Below are 21,108 nucleotides of genomic sequence, written 5' to 3'. Positions count from 1 at the left end.
ACTAACAAAACTTTGTTAGTAGAGGTTGCAGAATATTTAACTGGAGCACCTTTCCTATGCGAACTACATGAATTAGCATAGGTTCTGACCTCTTCAATACTTAAGACACCACAATGAATTCAGAGATAAGGTCAACTGAGACCAAGCAGAGTAGGAAGATTGCTGTGTGAATTCACAGATGATCATTTAAAGTGCTTCAGTATGGGTAAGTACCCAGTTTTTTTCTTAAATGTGCTCTCTGTGATTTAGATACATGGGTACATAGCAATTTTCTTACCTGGAACAGATCTGGTTCTCATAACGTAATGAAAGAGAGAGTAGTTCTTCTAAAGCAGGGGTGTCAAACTGGCGGCCCACGGGCCGGATGCATCATGCCAAAACCGTGCCCACCCCATTTCCCGCAATGGAGGAAAAGTTGCGATATGTTGTGACACGTCACGTGACGTTGCAAGTTTGACACCCCTGTTCTAAAGGCTGTATCAAATTGGGAGCAATTATACAAGCTACAGGATGCAGATGTACAGTTGAGCCCCTGGAACTACCAGGCAGAACTCTGGTAGAGGAATACCTCAGAGATAGGCTGCTTGTTCATGTGCAGCCTGGTTATTTGACCGGCTCATGAGATTGGGGGGGGGGGGGGAGAGAGAAAGAGACAGAGAAAGATCATAAATTTCAAACAGACTTTGGAAGGGCAGTAATAAATAAATAACAGCCCTAAGAAAAGAATGCTATACGTCCTGATTAAAAAAAAACCTGAATGTAATAAGACATCTAAAGAATGGAGTAAGGCTTCTAATGATTGGAAAAAATAAATATAATGTCTTCATCTAAGAATTAGGCAGTGCATGAACAGCCAATAATGGCAACATTAAAAGTCAAAGATGCCACCTGGAACCTGGCACCGATGGCTCTGCTATGCAGGATGTATTCATGGTGCAGGCAAGCAGCAAAAGGCCCTGGGTGTGGTATACTCTTTCTATATGAAAGACTGGTGATCCTCAGTCATGGTGTGAGAGAGTCATAACAACCAACAGCAGGAGAGGGTGAAGCAAAATTTCTGCAACTTCAAATTTGTATGCTGCTGTACAAAGTTTTTGTACCCTGTGCAGTATATCCTCAGTCATATTGTTTAGTAATCTGTTCTCAATCAAAGCAAAGGTACCTAATTCCAGCCCTGGCTTCCAGTATCATTCCACGGGAACAGAGCCAGACATGGCCATGTAGAACACAGAAAGTTTCCATAACTTTGGCTACTGACTCAGTTGCATGATGAGCCACATCTGATTCCTACTTAGCAAAACATACTGGTTTTGTTCGAAAAATAACATCTCCTCCTACATGGTATAGCACTAAAAATGCTGAACCAGGACAGGTGTCACAGTTCCAATAGATGGAACCAAATAAATCAGAACTCCGAGGCTACAAGCTTCCTCAAAGAACATGTTTATTGGATACAAAATATTGGCATGATCAAAAGTGAAACCAAGTCTGAAATTCCCCTCCAAGAGTTACAAAGCCTATTACAAAGTCAAACTTCCCACCCCAGTGCTATGCAATCACCCACTCCCCAATAGAATAGTTTGGCGGGCTTTCTAACATAATGCTCAACCCTCTAACACAGTGTTTCTCAACCTTGACAATTTTAAGGCATGTGGACTTCAACTCCCAGAATTCCACAGCCAGCAATGCTGGCTGTGGAATTCTGGGAGTTGAAGTCCACATGCCTTAAAATTGTCAAGATTGAGAAACACTGCTCTAACATAACCGATAGAATGACCTTGATTCGCATGGGACACAGAATGATTTAGACTAGCAAAGATACTCTGCACCCATTCCCATTCATGTGGCAACCTAGAACAAGCAAGATGGCTGCAGCCAGGTTCATTGTAAAGTTGACAACAGGGAGATGCAGATACAAGACCACCATTAGCCACTGGTTGACCATGGGCCTGTTGCTGCTCTCTCTCAGCCAAATGTACTTCACAAGATTATTATAATGAAAACATTGAAAAACAGTATGTTAGCTCCAGGAAGAAAGGTGGAATATACTTCTATTAAATAAAAACAAACTAAATAAATAATTTACCAAACAACAACATTTATTGTTTAATTCAAATGAAACCCAATCTGACTGATTTAATTTTGAATTTGTTAGAGCTATAATCCACTTGTCTTCCAGATCAGGTGGGCTATAGATATTTGCCCATCATTTAGATCTATAATTGCAGTTTCCCCACCATACTTGGGCATCTATCTAGAAATCAATTAGCTGTTCACAGAATATGCATTAGTTAGGGATGCCCATTCCTTTGACTTTTTGTTTGTGTGATAGCTATTTTTGCTCTTCTGGAATATAAAATTAATTGTACTTAGTTTAGTACAGGGGTCCCCAACCGCCAGTCCGTGCACCTGCACCGGGCCACGGCATGCCAGAAACCGGTCCGTGCAAACAAGCAAAGCCCCATCCGCAGGATGCAGGCAGTACATGAAACCATGCTCCCTCTGGTCCGCAGAAAAACCTCTCTCCACGAAACCAGTCCCTGGTGCCCAAAAGGTTGGGGACCTCTGGTTTAGTAGATAAGTTCAATTACTATTTCTTCATTATAGCTATGAAAAGAAAATAAGAGAGTCATCAGCAAGATGCACAAGAACAGAACTCTTCAGTGGCATTTATTTGGAACAGAACAAACAAGTAGACACACTAGCTTAAAATCAAAACCTGTCAGTGCCGGATTGTCAGAATAACTTGAGGTAATTCTAACTATTTTGGGTTCAAATCTGCAATGGACCAGCTGTTGTTATCTTAAAAGCAAAACATAGGATGCAAACCATACGGAAGTTATTGGAGATGAGCACTCATCAAGTTTTATGAACAGGCATTCATACAGTGTGCTGTTTTTATCATAAAATATAAATATATAACATAGTGTCCAGATATAAATATTAGTTATCATTGAACATATGGCAATCATGAACAATTAGTTAAGGAAGTACCATTCCTCAGTGATGGAACACAAGTTTTGCATTCAAATGATTCTAGAATAACTTCCTGTTATCTCAAAGTACAGCTTACACAGATCATTGACTGAAGTCTTAGAATTTCAATATCTAGGTACTAAGAGTAGGCAGCCATCAGTTAATTTAAAAGAAGATATATTTAGTCGGCAACCTACCACTCTGAAGGTATGCTAAATTTCAGCTGCCATTATCCCCAAGTTTGTATAATACTGGCTGAAGATAAGAAGTTTGAGTTTTGTATTCAACAGATTGGAGAAAGGTACCTTAAGTAATCATTAGTTAATGCTGGCTGGATCTTGCCCGAAAAGGATCATATCTAGCATTCAATGATTAGAAGACTGGACTATTTTATTTTATGGAATCCTTGGTTTGTCGTATTATTTAAATTTATATATAAGCCGAGTTTATTTAGTCAGATTCGGTTCACACTGAACAGTTACAGTCCAGGAGTCTGTTATATTTCTCTTTTCCTTAAAAGTTGACTACAAAAAGAAATGAAGACAAATTATATTACAGAACATGAACGACATTACTGATTTCTGTCATTTTAAACGGAGAGTGATCAAAGACATTTCAATCCTTTCTATTAGCTGCTTCTGAGAGAGACTGCTGACTGGCACTCAAGCATTTACTGCAGGAGTAGAAGCAATCATGTTCAAATTTATTACTTTTCTCTTAATAAAAACAGCATTAAAAATTATCGTGTAGAAAGTTGAATGCTCTCAAGGGGAGATTTAGCTTCTGTTTATAGGCTGAATGGGTGGAAAATATATTCAAGTAAGGAGTTTAGTATTCAGAGTGAGATCGGTTGAAGGAATGCACATGCATGCACACACACACACTTGTAATGACAATGCTAACTCAAGTCAACTCTTGTAGCTCTTTAGAAAAAGTTATGTGAATTATTGGGAGATACATGTTAACTTTCCCTTGTAGCAGAAATGTATATATTCATTTCTAATAATGCTTATATTATTATCATTTTATTTGAGCCTGAAATACAGGCTTTAAAATAATATATCAAAGGGTACCTTCTAGCTTACTTGAAGCAGTTCCTTTTAGCTCAGAGTCACCAGATGCAGCTATTTTCATTGTTATGGTTTAGTATGAATGAACATTCATCCAGGACTCTCTTTCCATTAAAAATACCCTTGCTGCTGGCAGGACAAGACCAGAGATTCATTTCCTTCTCTCTACTCTCCCACTTATGTTTCTTATTCATTATGAAGCAAATGTCCCCCCCCCAAAAAAAAACTTTGGAATTCAATTTTACAAGTTGAACCCATGAACTCAGAAGTAGGTACTTCCCAAATTCAATCCAAAGGTTCCTATTAGCTAAAAAGCAGTGAACAAGCAATTTCTGAAAGTGATTACAGAAGGAAGGATGCAAACCCTGTGTTCTTAAAGGCACTTTTGTCTCCCAGAGTTTTAAACAGCAGTCTCTTTGTGAGGAGCAACTGTATGGAGCACTTGTGGATGATCTCAAGTCATCTCTTTGTCCAGAGAGAAATTATGAAACCAATTTACTTACTGGCTCTTCATTCTGCTATGGTCGTTGGCTACACTTTTAATGCAGTTTATTTTAGTTTAGTTTCAGTTTTAGCTTTCAGTACACCATTATTTCCCAGAAGTTCTTTTGTGTGTGTGTTCTCTGTGGATTAGTATATTACAGAAACAGAAGTAAGGTTGTTGGGGTTTTTTTGCAACTTTGATAGCTTCCCAGGAGTTGTCACAAAAATGGATCAAATGTTTTAGAACAGGAACCTATATCAAGTTAGCATACCTAATACTGAACCAGACTCTTGGGCCATTTAGCTCAATACTGTCTACATCTGTTGCCAGCAGCTATCCAGATTTCAGACTGGAGTTTTTTCCTAGTCATCCCTAGAATGACCAATGTGGAAGATAATATTGCTGAGTCTTGCCTTTCTCTTCATTGTGGAAATTTTGATCTGTATTCTGTGGAGTGTCACAGCAGATCCAGTGTAGAATATTTTCTATAATGAAGAGAAATGGCTAGACATATTATGCATTTTGGAGCTTGCTGGACATTCATATTAATCAACAGTGAGCTTTCCCTTCAGACAGCATAATATATGTTTGCATTATTACACATGTAACTGTATGTTTGCTTTAAGGGTGTAAGGGAACAGGACACACATTTTTTTCTTTTGTTAAAGCCAGGACTACCAGATCTGGGCTGCAAAATCTTGGTAACAGCAAACAGTTTTCTGTATCTCTTTGCTGACAGCTCATGGTAATCCAGATTTGTATAGTCTGGATCTCTAAAATAATCTCATATTCATACTGGCCAGGATTCTCATCACAAAGCAATCTGCGCCCTAGGACTGCCAAAATTAGTAATTTAGTATACCGGGTTTCTCCCTCCTTTTGTCGCCTCTTCTCTTCCAGCTGGCACTCTAGAGTAACCTATGTTTAATAATACTGTATGTGAATGTACTCATTTACAAATTAGGGTGTCATTTTGTTATTGCACTACAAATGTACAGAAACCAATACTGCAACTTTTAGCAGGTTTTGTTCTTTATGAGTTTAATGAGGAGGGGAAAAAAAAGAAAATGCATTAGAAATCCCTCTGAGCAATCAGAGATGTTGAAAAATACTAGTTTGGATCCAACAAGGTCCCAGCAGTAGCAGAAGTCATCTGCTGATATAGTGGTAGTTCAATTCTCCCCCACTGATGATACATCTGTAGCTGATTCACACAGAATCTAACACTATTCCATATGGTACCAAGGTCTATCAGGAACACTTTGTCAAAGGATGCAGAGACAGTAACAAGAAGGTGTTGGAAAAGCTTTTTTTTCTTCTTCAAACAAAACACCATTAAACTGCCAAATGAGTCTCTCTTATGATTTGAAGCTCAACGATACTACTTACTAATGAAAAAATTACTTTTGGCATAAGCTTCAATTGCATCAATATACTTTTTTTCAAGTGTTAATTCTATTTTCGGTGTACTTTCCCAAGTAGTTGCAATTGGCTTGTTGTTCACCTTAGTATCTTATAAGTGATTTTAGATCATGATTTCATTTTTCACAGTACGCCCCAAATACTTTTTTTTCTGGGATCAAGGGTTTGGTTATACTAACAATTAAAAATGGTAATGATTTAAATAATGGAATTTCAGATAAAATTTATTATTGACCTGAGATGTGCCAGTATGCTATGGTAATTATAATTATATCTCTTTTTTGATTATATTAAGTCTTCAGCATACTTTCATACCTAAGACATGTAACATGAATTTGTCATCAGTGCATTTGTGAAACATAAGATTATTCATTTCAAAGTAGAAGTAAACATCAAGTAAAATTTGGCCTGAGTTTATTATGAAGTTTATAATATTGCAGTAGAAATTAAAATGTGTTTTCAACCTGATGTATAACAAACATAGAAATATATTGCTAATGCTATGGTGAAAACTGCAGTGCAATTCAGCTAAATGGAGTGCTTAAAATCTAATGGTTATTTGATGGGATTAATTTTGGAAGAAACCACAATTCAATCTTAGAGATAATTATTAATCAAAATTAGAAGGTTGAATTAAAATATAATAAACTGCTAATATAGATGTAGTCATTCACTCAGTAAATCTAACATCAGTATGGTTGCAAATATAATATAAATTCTCCAGAAGGTGACATCTATTCTTCTTTGTTGAGATCTTCAATAACAGAAGAAACTTTTATTCAAAAAAAAAAAAAAGACACAAGATGTTCTACTGAGCGTCCAGAGCTCACAAAATATTGTTTATCTCCATGCAGGCAGGAGAATATGAGAAGCAGTCAATATTGATGGGCTTCCTGAAATTTCACCCCAAATGGCCTGCAATAGCTATGCATAGCTATGCTTTATCCATAGAAGAGGGTATTGAAATTCTGGTTTTTATTTGAAAAATCTACTAAAAGCCTCTGCAAATTCAGCCCCCGTTTTAATTTTAAATCACAAATCTTATTTCTCTGTTGAGTCTATGCAGCAGTCCTGTTGCTAGCATCAGGAAACAGTGGTGTAGCAGTTAAGGCAGCAGACTAAAGCAGGGCTTTTCAACCAGTGGTACGGGTACCACCTGTGGTACATTGACACCTGGCAGGTGGTGCGCGACCATCCTAGAAAAGTGATAGAGGGGGAGGGGAATGAACTGAACTGGTGGCAGCACTGCACAAGCCTGAGCGAGAGATGGCTGGAGCTGCAGGGCTGTCAGGGCTCAGCGGAAGTGCCAGGATCAGTGCCGCTTTCCAGCTGATCGGCGCTTCTTTGGGGCTGTCAGGGCTCAGTGGAAGCGCCAGGATCAGCGCCAGACTCCAGCTGGAGCTCAGCGCTGATCCTGGTGCTTCTGCTGAGCCCAGAAGAAGCGCCGATCAGCTGGAATGTTGCAGCATCTCCAGGGTCTTGTCATTTACATTCAGATGCTTGGCAACTGATTCATATTTATGACGGTCACAATGTCCCAGGGTCATGTGAAGTGACCAAAACCTGCTGCAACCACCCAGCAGACAGGGGGAATAAAAACCAAACACCCCCCGCCCCACCCCTGCTGCCAATCCTCAACAGAAATGCTCACAACAATGAAAACCTCGGACAGGAGGAAGAGTGCCACTGGGCGCTGTCTTGCTCAGCTGTGGCTTGGGGGGCACTTTTTTCAGTGCCATTGTAACTTCGAACAGTCATTAAGCAAACTGTTGTAAGTCGAGGACTACCTGTAATTTATCACTTTTTTCCTTTTGGGGGGGTCATCAGGTTTTTGACACCTTGCTAGGCGACTGGTGGTACTCGGATGTTGCCATATCCTAAAAGTGGTACAATGGGTGAAAAGGTTGAAAAGCTCTGGACTAGAGACTGGAAAGCTGTGAGTTCATATCCCACCCTAGGCACAAAGCCAGCTGGGCGAACCTTGGCCAGTCTTTCTCCCTCTCTCCACCCTAGGAAGAAGGCAAGAGCACAAACTTCTTCTGAAAATCTTGCCAAAAAAATTGTATAAACTTCTCCAAGCAGGAGTCAAGACTAATTCAAAAGTGTCCCTCTCCCGATCATATGAAATTCCTAACAAAAATATAATTTTCACTTATGGTTTTGTTCCTTTTCTACAATAAGTGATAAAAAGAGACCCTACAGATTTAGAATATCCCTCATCAAAAATATCCCCAATTAATTGGATTACGTTATACATTTGTACATGAATGAGAATAATTGGTTTAATTAAAGCTAATATTTCTTTCTTTTCTTTTGCTTCCAGTCACCGATACCATATTTAGTTTTAAAATTAATGGCAACTTAACGGCAATATGTTAAAGATGCAATTATTGCTTTTTTAAATTTCCTGAACATTTAACTTCACAATCAAATTTATTTATTATTAAACAGGGTTGGGCATATATTACAGATTCTTAAATTGGCATGGCCATTTATGATACATCAGTATTTTCTACCAGCTTCATTCATAATAGAATTTTTGGCTAGACCTGCCACATGAACATTCAAGCATCATGGCAAGCCAAAATTCCCTTCTTACCAATCAGCATTGCCAGAAAACCACAGATGGCCGTATGTACGATTTGCTAGCTTATCATACAAACCAGAGTGCTCCATTTGGAACAAGCTAGAGAAAAAAGCTATGCAAGAGAGCAGAACAATGTCTTTCAACCACAACCATGTCTATATCCAAAGTATCTTCACAAACAGAATACCCCTTCTGTGGATACAGCTGATACTGTTGTCTTTAAAATCAGAAACTTCCCAAAGCTGCCAGTTTGCTTTACAAATGAAATGGTTTATTGGATTCTGTGCAGAAGGAAGCGCTGTTTGCATAAATCAATGCTATTTATGTAAACAAACAGTTTATTTGGTAAGCAACATATTTTTGCCTTTAGAAATATGTAAAGTTAGCATATGGAAATTCATCCACTCTATAAGTAGTACATCTGTGTAATTGGTTATTTTTAAACAACTAATGCTTAACAAAACAATACTGCCTCATATTGATCAATTGAAGCTATTCCATATATATGAAATGCTATGTTGCATACAACATTTTTACTTTATTATGCAATTTTAAAGGTTCTGATGTATCCCATTCAGGAGGATTAATCCAAGAAGCATCTTTTTTATAGCCATGGGATGCAGGCCACTAGTAGTGTTCAACTCACTCTGAACTCAAGCCAACTAAATGGAAAGCACCCCATTTGAGTTTGAAACAGTTCAGTCTATAACAACTATTCCAATCACTTTGCAAATGATTTATATTTTGAATGCAATGTGATTTCAAAACTTACACAACAAACCACCATGTCGGTAATATCAATATATTTGTTATATATTGATCTTTCGATTCAGAATTCATATCTAATCTACACCCATTTAAGAGTGAGCAAATTTAACTAATAAATAGAGATACTAAGATAGTGAAATAAATATGCAATAAAGACTAAAATCCATTAGTACAGGGTTTTCTTCGCTTTCCATCCTGTAACATCCCACTGTTCTGTTTCAGAGTACTCCCAACTATCAGATACTTTATCATTGTTAACTATATATTTTCTCAAGAGATAATGAATTTGACAGCCCTGTTTACACTCTGAAATTACACATTAATTTAGCTGTTACACAGTGCACAATGAAAAGACAAGAAAATAGGATTCCAGAACTGAAAATAGTAATTTTAGTGAGACCAAAAAAGTTTGAAATTGTCACTTTCTAAACATGATCTTCATATGTTACTATGAAAAGGATATGTACAGGGTAAGAATTGAGAAAAGTCATAACATGATTTAAAATTGTAGATACAATCTGTTTTTGCTTGCAACAACTGCATGCAAATGTATAACTGAGTTTCACTCAACATTGACATATTTATATAGTATTATTGCAAAAAGATACATTGTGACAAGATTAGCAACATTTTTAAGGTAATGATTATTTAAGAATCATAGTGCTACCTAAGGCAATTACCATGCACTCTTTTAACATCTACTGGGAAAGATCTGAAGAGAAAATAATTGACTTCGCTAATTTTACCCTTGATAATTATAAAATAGCTCTGCATTTCATTATAAGCCAAAATTTTCACATGTAATTGTCAACCTTGATAGAAACAAGATAAATGCTTTGTAGAAAAGCTCTGACAATTAGGTATAAGATCATGATACAATTAATTTTGGACTTATACTGCAAAATAACATTAGAAATCTTAGATACATATATTATACTACTTGCAACAATAATCAATAAACAAATCTCTACTTATTTGCTCACTGTCAATTCCCATGGCTAGCATTGTTACTACTGTAATGAATTCACAAATCATTTAAATTTCTTAGTTATCCTTGTTAACAGATTGCAAAATATAGAGATCACAAGTGGTATAGTAAGATTTAAAAGTTCAAAAACTGCATGAAGCAGAACTTTCATGAATTTATCCTGCTAGTTTTCGCCAAATAAAGAAAGCAGCTTACAGAGTCTTTAAGGTAAATTCCAATGTGAGCAATTCATAATAATGAACAAAAATGATAAGATGTACCTATGTGCAAAAACTAATGCAGATTCTATTTTTCTATATCTGTCTGTAACATGTAATATGTCTATAGAATTTTCTTAACTGGGGACAGCATGGTGTCAGTTTTTATCTCTAACAGGTCCCCCCCAAGTTAAGACTGAAGTTCTGCAGGGATTATAAATAACAAATGGAAAGGCAAGCATAATGCAGAAAAGATGTTAGAGGAGCATTAAAAGATAACCAGTGTAACTTGTATATTCATGATATCATGACACGTTATATAGCTAAACACGTAAAAATTTGTGACTATTTTCACAATTTTTTATTCCTTGGGATAGTATAATTTGCATTGTGTCACTTTATTATTACTTTACACTATTATACGATATATAATATATATATATATTATACTTTATTATTCTATTAATCTGTTTTCTGAACTAGAATGTAGTTTAGAATAGCTAGAGAATTGGTAACAACCGAGGTATAATAAACCTAAGTAATTAAGAAAATAAATAAAATTAAGTTAATATACTAGCTACATGTATATCTTATATGGCTTTTAAGAACATAACTGTATAATAAATACAAAAAATAAAAAGGTATCCTTTATAATATCAAACCAATCTATCAAGCATTTTATAGTTTATATTTCATTACATTTTTAAGACATGAGAGAATGAGCTGATAAATACTGAGTGGATTCCACTTAGTTTATATAGAAGTTTCTTAAGTTTTTATTTGTCTAAAGCAGGAACAAAATGATAATATGTTTTGGCATAACTTTCAGAACAAGCAGCTTAATTAGTTGAGAAGTCACATAATTCTGTAGGTCACTGTGTTTTAAATCTGAACTGTGGCAAACTAAAAATAATTACATCACTTTGCCTAGAAATAGTATTTGATACAGAATAACATAAAGCATTTCTACTTTATTAAAATCCATGGCTATTCTTCTAATTTCCAAAACAGATTTGGTAAAGTAGCCAATTCACAAAATATATGTTTGACAGACATGCAAAGAACATGTTTATACTGTAGACCACATGACGTGACGTGTTGTGACATATCGCGACTATTTTCCCCTTGCCGGAGTGGGCATGGCTTCCGCGTGACGCATCAGACCCGCAGGCCGGCAGTTTGACACCTCTGCTGTAGACTGTAACTTGGCTATATTGAATGAAACAGGTAGCATGGCCTGTGATTCTTGTGATCATTCTTGTCATAAAAATCCTATTCTACTAATGAATATTTGCTGCCAGCCCATCAGTGTTCACTTGTTCCACATGTTTACACTTTTTTCATGTTTTGAAAAGATGCTCAAGAATGAATCAAAACTTCTATAATTCATTTACTTTAATTCACTCTTTCTGCAAGGACAGATCTTCCTACTAATCTCACTAGTGATTCTTTGGGAATCAATATGAGAAAGAATGTCATAGTATACATTTTACATATTTAGTTCATCTGACATAGCTGACACTTCCTATCTAGTAAAATTTCAGATGGGGGATGTATGTACAATATAAAGTGACATTGAATGCTTCAAAGCACCAAGGTTTCTAATAAAACAAGCTCACAAAAAGCAGCAATTGAGCAGTTTTTGAAATAAAACACATACTAAAATGCTTTCATTTAAAACCACAGGAATCACATTACCTTAGTATTTTGCAGCTGAGCAAGACTTGTACAGGCATTTGCTAGAAGAAAATCACCACTCAGGACAGCCATTTTATTTCCAAATTGCATATCTTTCAATGCTCCATCTGAGGATGTCAGTTCAGCAATGTTTACAATTCCACGATGCACAAGGAAAGCTGTGTGGATCAACTCTGTGATCTCTGCAAGAGCTCGTTGACTTTAAAGTAAAGATCAGAGGTAATACAATTAGTTGCACAACCACTGCACAATTCACAGATATTATAAAAAAAATATTTATTAGTGCAAATGTAACATTCACTTTGTTTGGACCTATTTGGCCAATGATCACTTCTGATTACAATTTCTATCTGAAGCAGAATGTTTATTTCTTGGAGACCTTGAAACAATTTAAAATGTAAATCCTTGCTCCATTCTTCAAATGTGGATTAACAACTTTTAATGCATCAACAATTATTAAGAAAAAAAAGTTAAGGATGTAAATTGACCACAATACTGTAGTCTTATGGGCATACCATCATTTTGTATCCTATTTCAGCAGTAGTAGTATTGATTCAATAGCTAGGCTGGTGTTGCTATATATCAAATTATGGAGGTACACAGGGCGGCATGGGACAGAAACATTCTAATCATGGTCAATCTTTGCTGTATTCCAGAATGAAATAGAAATACAAACCATTTATATTCTAGAACAGAAAACTGCATTCTGCTATAATCCAAGGTCTAAGGAAGGGTTAATATATTCTACTGTTGATGTGAGTGAGAGGGAGAAGACAGAGACTAATAAGGCATCCTGATGCTCCGGCTGTCATTGTCAGGGCAGTCCTCCCAGGAAAATGTCCATATCAATTCAACTTATCAGATGGACAGCTGATCAACATTAAACAGATTTGCTCTGGGCAGATTGAGCTGAATACCTGCCATGAATCACAATGAGAGCCCTCTGGTCTCAGCAAGCGAGTAGACGGTAAAGACTGAGGCCTTCTAGGTTCCCGTATACCTCTAGAGATCACTACTCCTGTATTTCGACGTCGAAGGAGTTGTCTATCGAACAAAAAGGGTTTCCATGTATAATTATAGGACTCCTCTTGTCCGAGAAAAAAAAAAAACTGGACTTTGTGGTGGGAATCGATAACTTGGGTTTGATGATGACAAAAAAACTTCCCCTATTAAGCTTTTAATGAAGAAAATAAAATTCTAATTGTTCAGCCGATCATACGAAGCTTCAACAATGTATGAATGTAAAAATTCTCCAACGCTCCCTTTCCATTTTACCCTTCCTTGCTGTTTACTCTCCAAATAGCATCTATAACATTTAGCTAACTATATTAGAATTCCTCTTCAGTTCCTTTATTTTTAATTGAAACAGCATAGAATTCTGGTAGAGTCAGAAATTATTAAATAGCTGTAGGCAATTTCCAAGGATTTGGAGATCTAGAGAACATCAGATTTTTTTTTTCAGCAATTCAATTCAGATTAATGTTTAAAGGAAAACATTTCCATATAAATAAATCCTGGAGCATTCAAGCAATTAATAATTACTGCATCCACCTCCACATTAATTATAAAACAATTACTTTTAAAATCACAAGTTTTAAAGTATGGTACAAAATAGGTAGACTGAGAGGAAATTTTATTTATTTAATCAGTGAAGGCTAAATGTATGGTATTTATAGAGCTTTTAAATGCATAATTTACAAGCCAATTCTACGGAACATGTATAGAAAAATAATTGTAAGCAACTCCTCTTTCTCAATCACATTGCCCAGTAATTGGACAACTGAAAGCAAAAACACCCAATACAAGACACAATTATTTCACAAGTGTCATGACATCATTGTGCAAATGATGTAAATTATATAATATCATTTGCATTGTGTCCTGACAGGCATGATGGCTCTTTTCCCTTTATCCCATCCGTGTGTGTGTGTGTGAGAGAGAGAGAGAGAGAGAGAGAGGGAGGGAGGGAGGGAGGGAGGGAGGGAAGGAGAGAGAGAGAGAGAGAGAGAGAGAGAGAGAGAGAGAGAGAGAGAGAGAGAGAGAGAGAGAGAGAGAGAGAGAGAGAGAGAGAGAGAGAGAGANTACATAGTGGCCATCTGACTAAGTGGGGACTATCACCCTATCTTTCTGTATCAGTATTCAATCCTGGGACATATTTAAAGGAAGAAAAGAGAGAGAGAGAGAGAGAGCAGAGGTTCCTTTCTTTGCCACTGAACAGTCATGCTACTGTTCATCCATTTTTAGAACAGAACTACTAATTCAATGATATGCAGCCCTTTGCCTCTTGCACTTATTTCATTTCAAAATTAATAACTGTGTCAAATATTTTCAGTCTACTCCAATGTAGAATATACAGTTCCCTACTGATCTCCATCAAATTATTCCTAAACATTAATTCCACGGGCAAACAACTTTTGCCTCATATCCTGCTATAAGTTTGATTTAATATTTGTATATAGAGTGTGCCAAAAATTGTATGTTGAAGAAACATGGCAAGAAAATTTAACAAACAAAACCATAGCTAACTCTCAAATTTAAAACTATTAGCTTCTATTATCTTATAATCGTTATTTAAAATTAGCCAATCATTAAAAAAAAAAAAAAAAGCTTTAGAGCATAGGTCCCCAACCTTTTGGGCACCAGGGACCGGTTCCGTGGAGAAAGGTTTTTCCGTGGACCGGAGAATGCATGGTTTTGTGTGCTGCTTGCATTCCACGGATGGGGCTTCACTTGTTCATGTGGACCGGTTGCTGGCATGACACGGACTGGTATTGGTCCACGGACCGGGGATTGGTGACCCCTGCTTTAAAGCTTATTTAAAAAGCTGAAATTAACCTACAGAAAATTATAGCATCAAAAATTGCCTGACTAGCTTTACCTTCATATTGATTGGATAAGCCAAATTTATGAGACTTTAAAACTAGTTTTTATGATTCACCAACTGAGCAAAGAAGCACTGATTAAAAAAATAAAAGACTCTTGACAATTCTACTTGTACTTGTATTTTGAATATCTAAACTGGAACAGAGAGAAAAAAAATTGCCTTTCCAACTTTGGAGAAAAAGCAAGAACTTTAAACATTTCCAGAATATCTAGAGACACCATCTAGCCTATAGGCCCACCAATCTATAGCAAACATGTCCTACTTAAAATGGAAGGGTGACTATGGCCCATTGTCAATTTCTTGCCTATTTGCTCACTTGCGCTGTGGAAGATGGAAAATGAGAAATTAATGGATTAATAAGGTCATCTGCTACACATGAGTATCTTTTCAAGAAAAATGTATTTTTTTACTTTACAGTACTATTGAGCATTCAGCTTCAATTGAAAATATGTGGTGGTGCAGTGGTTAGAATGCAGAAATGCAGGATAATTCTGCTGACTGCCGACTGCCAGCAGTTCAATCCTGACTGGCTCAAAGTTGACTCAGCCTTCCATCCTTCCGAGGTTGGTAAAATGAGGACCCAGAGTGTTGGGGGCAATAGGCTGACTCTGTAAACCACTTAGAGAGGGCTGTAAAGTGGTATATAAGTTTAAGCGCTATTGCTAGTGCTATTAATTGTTGTATTGATTCAAACAATAAAGAATTTGTGACTTATACTTCTAGCATTAAATAAGGAAACATAAACTTATGCATGAAAACTATGATTACAGATACATATTTGAGACACAAAAAGGAACAACCTGAAAATGCAGACTGTAATAATCTATCAATGATCAATATTTGAATTCTCTCAATATTTATTCTTCTCTTCCATTTGAAAAGCACTGTCTTATGTCAGTACCAGGTTATGTAGTAATCAATGGTATCGATTAACAGCAATGATCAAACATTATGTATATATCAGCATGCATTCTAGAAACCTCACTAGAGTATAACAAAATGCATAACCACTGTAATGTAGCAATATGAATGAAACAATACATTAAAAGTAAGTTGAATCAATTTTATACTTTTATAATGTTCTCAAATATAGGATGCCTATATGTTTTTAGAAAGTAAATCCTATTCATACAACTAAACTTTTATTTTATTGAATACACACACACACACACACATACACCAACTCTTCACACATACAAGCAGAATTATACATGCAACCACAGCATGTTGTGCATTCTATATATATTCAAAGTACAGTATTTAAAAGCAATGTAAACACTACAGAAAGTGGAAGAGCCACAATGTTGGTTATATGTATTTATTATTAAAATAAGTATGTGCTGGATTTTAGGTATATGAAAAAGATAACTTGCTTTCTGAAGCATGTCTTCTTCTCCCAGAATATTTCATTTCCCCTTTCAATGGACCTATTTGGGGGCCATCCGAGATATAAAAAAACTATTTGATGGATGATAGCCTTCCAGTAATGAGCAAGCAACTCCTGGAACATTGAGCTCCGATTATTCCAAGTGAGAAGACAGGAAACAAAACATTTCACACATGTACTAATTCATTCTGGATATTTTTATTAGTTACATTTTCAAGTGGGTTTTCTTTAAAAAGAAGAATTACTTAGTATTTCCATAGACTGCATCAGGCTTGGATCAACTATCATGTTGTTCCTCTCCTCAGAAATATACTATTTCAGACAAATGGTTGTCCAATCTCTTCTTAAAAACCTCCAGTATCTGAGCATCCACAACTCTGGAAGCACTCCTTTCACTGATTAATTGTTCTAACTGCCAGAAAGTTTCTTAGTTTCCATCCATTGCTTCTTATCCTGCCTTCAGGTGCTTTGGAGAATAGGTTGAGCGCCCTCTTCCTTGTGGCAGCCCCTCAAATATTGGAACACTGCTATTATGTCACCCCTAGTCCTTCTTTTCACTAGACTAGACATACTTAATTCCTGCAACCATTCTTTATATGTTTTAGCCTCCAGTCCCCTAATCATCTATGTTGCTCTTCTCTGCACTCTAAAGTCTCAACATCTTTTTTTATATCACAGCAACCAAAACTGGATGCAATATTCCAGGTGTGGCACAGACATTGTAAAGTGGTATTATTATGAATAGGCAAGGATTTTTCAGCTCATTTGATAGATGGTTACTGTGAATCTAAATACTAGATACTGGTAGAAAGAAAATATTTGTGATTTGTTATTTAAAAGGTTAAAACAGGCATGTCAAACTGCCAGCCCACGGCCGGATGAGTCACTCCAAAACCGCACCCACCCCATTGCTGGCAATGGGGAAAAAGTCACGATATGTCGCGCGACGTCATGTGACGTCGTGAGTTTGACATGCCTGGGTTAAAGTATTCCTTGAGTTATGCTTTTATGCTCATCACCCAGGATCACATGGTCAAAATTTGGGATCTTCGCAACCAGCATATATTTATGACAGTTGCAGCATCCTGGGGTCATATGATTGCCATTTGCGACTGTTCCAGTCAATGGGGGAAGCCAGGTTTGCTTAATAACCATGTGATTCACTTAAATAGTGCAGTGATTTCTTTAATAACCCTGGCAAAGAAGTTGTAAAGTCAAGTGTCAATGAAGGAGAATATTTGTAGATCAGGGTTGAAATGAGAGCACCAAGGACCTCTCAAAGTCAAGCGTAACTCACTTAACAACCACTTTGCTTAGCATTGGGAATTCTGGTCCCAGTCGTGGTTGTAACCGAAGGACTACCTATACATAATCAAATAATGTAGCTCTTAGTAGAAGTAATATATCATTGTAAATAGGAGATCAAAAACTCATTTTGGCAAAACGTTTAAGTTTCCTTTGTTTATTAAAAAGTTTTCAAGTTCAAGCCAGATGTCATCGCAAATTACATGAAAATAATTCATACTTATTAAAATTTATTTCCACTTAATCATTGTTATGACCTAGCTGTGTTCGTGTGTGCAGAGAGCGGAAGCGAGTGTTGGACCCAGCTGGGTGTGGAACATCGCAACACAAGGGGAGGTGAGCCAGCAACCCGGGCGCTGATAGCTAATTGGTGTAAATCTAGTTCGTCCCTCCCTGCAGGGCATCAAGGATAAGCATGCAAGCAATCGACTAGCACTCTAGGCTGTCAGGACTGCATTGTGTCTAGCATGTCTAGATTTCCTTGGCATTGTATGCCATACGCTACATAAATAAAAAATTATAATGACCAAAAGCATACATAGTAATCCAAGTGCAGTCTCACTACTGATTACATCAGTGGTTCTCAACCTTTTTAATGCCGCGACCCCAACCGGTCGTAAGTCGAGGACTAAACCGGTCGTAAGTCGAGGACTATCCCTGCCCGGGAGCACCGCACATGCTCCGGCCGAGGCGTAGCTGGCAAGCGGCAGAGACGGAGCAGGCCGACCACCAGCTGGCCCAGCCCAAGGGAGGTAAGGCACCCGCCGGAAAAGGGGGAAAAAATGGTGGACAAAAAAAATGGCAGACAAAAAAAATGGCAGACAGCCTTGCTTGGCGACCCCCATGAAATGGTCGATCGACCCCAAATGGGGTCCTGACCCACAGGTTGAGAACCACTGGATTACATGGAGGATTTCTGTCTTTCGCTTTCTATGACATGCTTATTGAAGATTCCTTGCCATCCATATTCAGGTGCAATTAGTTACTTAATAAACTTTTCAAAGTGCAAACAGCTGACCTTGGCCATTTACATCAAGATCAGGGGCTTTTATAATTAATACCGTAAAGGAAACTGCTAGATATTTTTTACTATATTTAATGTCCGCCTGCTATGAGATAGTGTAACTTAACAAATAAAGTTAGTAATAGAAACGCTGGACTAGTTAACCAGAAATTCTACTGAGGGGATTTCCTCAAAAGATTATCGGATTCCTTCTTTCTGCCTGCAAACGTCCACATCTGGTTCAGAAAATGCTACAAAGGATGGGCAGACTTGCTGTCTTAATGATGTCTGCTGCACTGACAGATATACACCCTTCTGGAAAATAACATATTGAAAATGAAATAAATGTTAAATTTGTGGGCATGGAATAATGATAGACATGAGAAGATGCATGTCTGATGGAGAAAACATGATTCTAGCATCAAGTCAGCCACTTGCAAACAGATGGCTACAAGAAAAGAGGGGGAAGCCCTAATCCAGCATGGCCAAGGTAATGCAGCACAGATGGTTGGCAAAGATGCCTCTAAATACTATCAGTATCACCTGTTCGGGCTAGATTTATTCCAAGCATACACTCCCAAAATACAATCCTCAACTTTCAGAACTGACAGACCATCTGTTCTAGGAGAAAGAGGAGAAAGAGATCTGTGCAGGTGGATCCCTATAGGTGGTTCTTAGTTGTATAGATGGCCTTTATCTGCATACGTGGATAATGGACTGGAACCTTATGTAGACCTTCACTCTACTTCTCATGGTGTGTGGCAAGCCTGACCGTCTGATTGTTACATTTCCCTATATACAAATCCTAACCAGGCAAGCCACATTTGTTAAAAACAGCATGTCAAATAGTTCACAATTATAGACTATATCAATACATATTATGCCAGATGGTAATGAGCCGTATACAAGGACTATCCATCCAAAATAATCATACAGATTTCTACAGCATTGTTCAAGAGGTTATGGTTTATTACACAGTACTCATTAGACATAGACTGCCACCATTAGCAATTTTTTCTTCATTTGTATCTCATTTAAGATTCTACTTTCACAAGCAAATTCAAATTAGTACACAAGGTTAAAACCATTACAGTCAGGAATAAAATTATCCTGTCTTTTTATGATATAGCAATAGTGGATCAAAGCTCTCTAGCACATTTGAAAGAATTAGTCAACTGAGTTTTAAGTACAACAATAGGAATATACTGACCACATATTGTTTCTGTTACCTTAAAAATGAGTCAGATTGTTCTAAATAAATGTATTTTAAACTAGCAAAACCTCAAAAAAGTCATGTTTCCTTTTTTTTTGCTAAGTATTATTGTTTGAATACATTCACACAAAACTAAACAGAGAAATTTAATGCAGATAAGACAGTATCCTATCTTATCTACTCTTTGGGTGTGGAAGGAGATGATTGCATAGCGTACACCTGTTCTGGATGGAAGCATATTTTTCTATGAAAGAATTTACTTCAAGAACTACTGAATTTAGCACTCCTGCTTTTATGTGGGTGTTTCACTATTATAGGTAGCAAAAGGGATATGATTATCTTTTACTACTAAACAAAGAATCAAGACACAGTAAGGAATAAGGAAACCTCTGCCATCATGAAGATGAATTAATGTTTACAGCATATTCTTTCAGAGACTGTCCTTAATCTTTCAAATAATATAATACTTAATTTTGCTGAAATTGTCCACTACTCTGGGGGTGGGCAATTTCAGCTGAATAAAATTGCAACTTTCATTCAAGCCACCATACATATAGATACTATGTATAGTATGGTTATTAATATTTCCTTTTTTATCTATCTTGAAATTTCTTTCATCCATAATGTGTAATTCATGAAAATTGCTAACTACCAAAAAAGTCAGTGCGACATATGTGTTGCAGTGTTATACTGTGTTTCTTGGATCAGCTTTGATAATGAAATACTTGAAAGGAAAGAAAATGCTCATATTTAAGGAATCAAGAGCTTCCTTTGTATCCAAAAAAGCTTTCAGTAGAATATTATCTTTAAAGAACAACTTATTATATCAGTCTCATGTATTTCCACAGCTGGAGTTTTAAAAGGCTCTCGGTTTTTATTTATTTTATTATGAATGCTTTTCTGCTGCTTCAATCTAATTATAAATGGCATATAGCACAACATACCATACAGTATGATAAAATAATTCAAAAATATCAACATTATCAAATAATAATACTAATAATTGTGAGGAGAGTTATCATATCTAAACTGCAATATCCTCTATGATTGCCTAAATAGCAGAAAATAGCAGGAAAATCAACTCTTTGCTTCCATCTAGTGATTGTTTAGATTTTTGCAGTCCAGA

The 21,108-nt window shown here is 36.7% G+C and overlaps 1 protein-coding gene across 1 annotated transcript in view; it reads right to left on the bottom strand.

Annotated features, from left to right (window-relative positions):
* Positions 1 to 21,108, bottom strand: part of PDSS2 (decaprenyl diphosphate synthase subunit 2) — an 80,005-nt gene that overhangs the window by 32,648 nt on the left and 26,249 nt on the right. The window contains exon 3 of the mRNA XM_015816899.1: positions 12,191 to 12,389. Coding sequence (XP_015672385.1) covers positions 12,191 to 12,389 — 199 coding nt within the window. The remainder of the gene's footprint in view (positions 1 to 12,190; positions 12,390 to 21,108) is intronic.

The sequence above is a fragment of the Protobothrops mucrosquamatus genome, unplaced genomic scaffold (genome assembly GCF_001527695.2).
Source record: "Protobothrops mucrosquamatus isolate PMUCROS unplaced genomic scaffold, P.Mucros_1.0 scaffold518, whole genome shotgun sequence".
Classification (NCBI taxonomy): Eukaryota; Metazoa; Chordata; class Lepidosauria; order Squamata; family Viperidae; genus Protobothrops; species Protobothrops mucrosquamatus.
The sequence above is the reverse complement of the archived record's forward strand: the minus strand, read 5'-3'. Positions and strand labels throughout refer to the sequence as shown.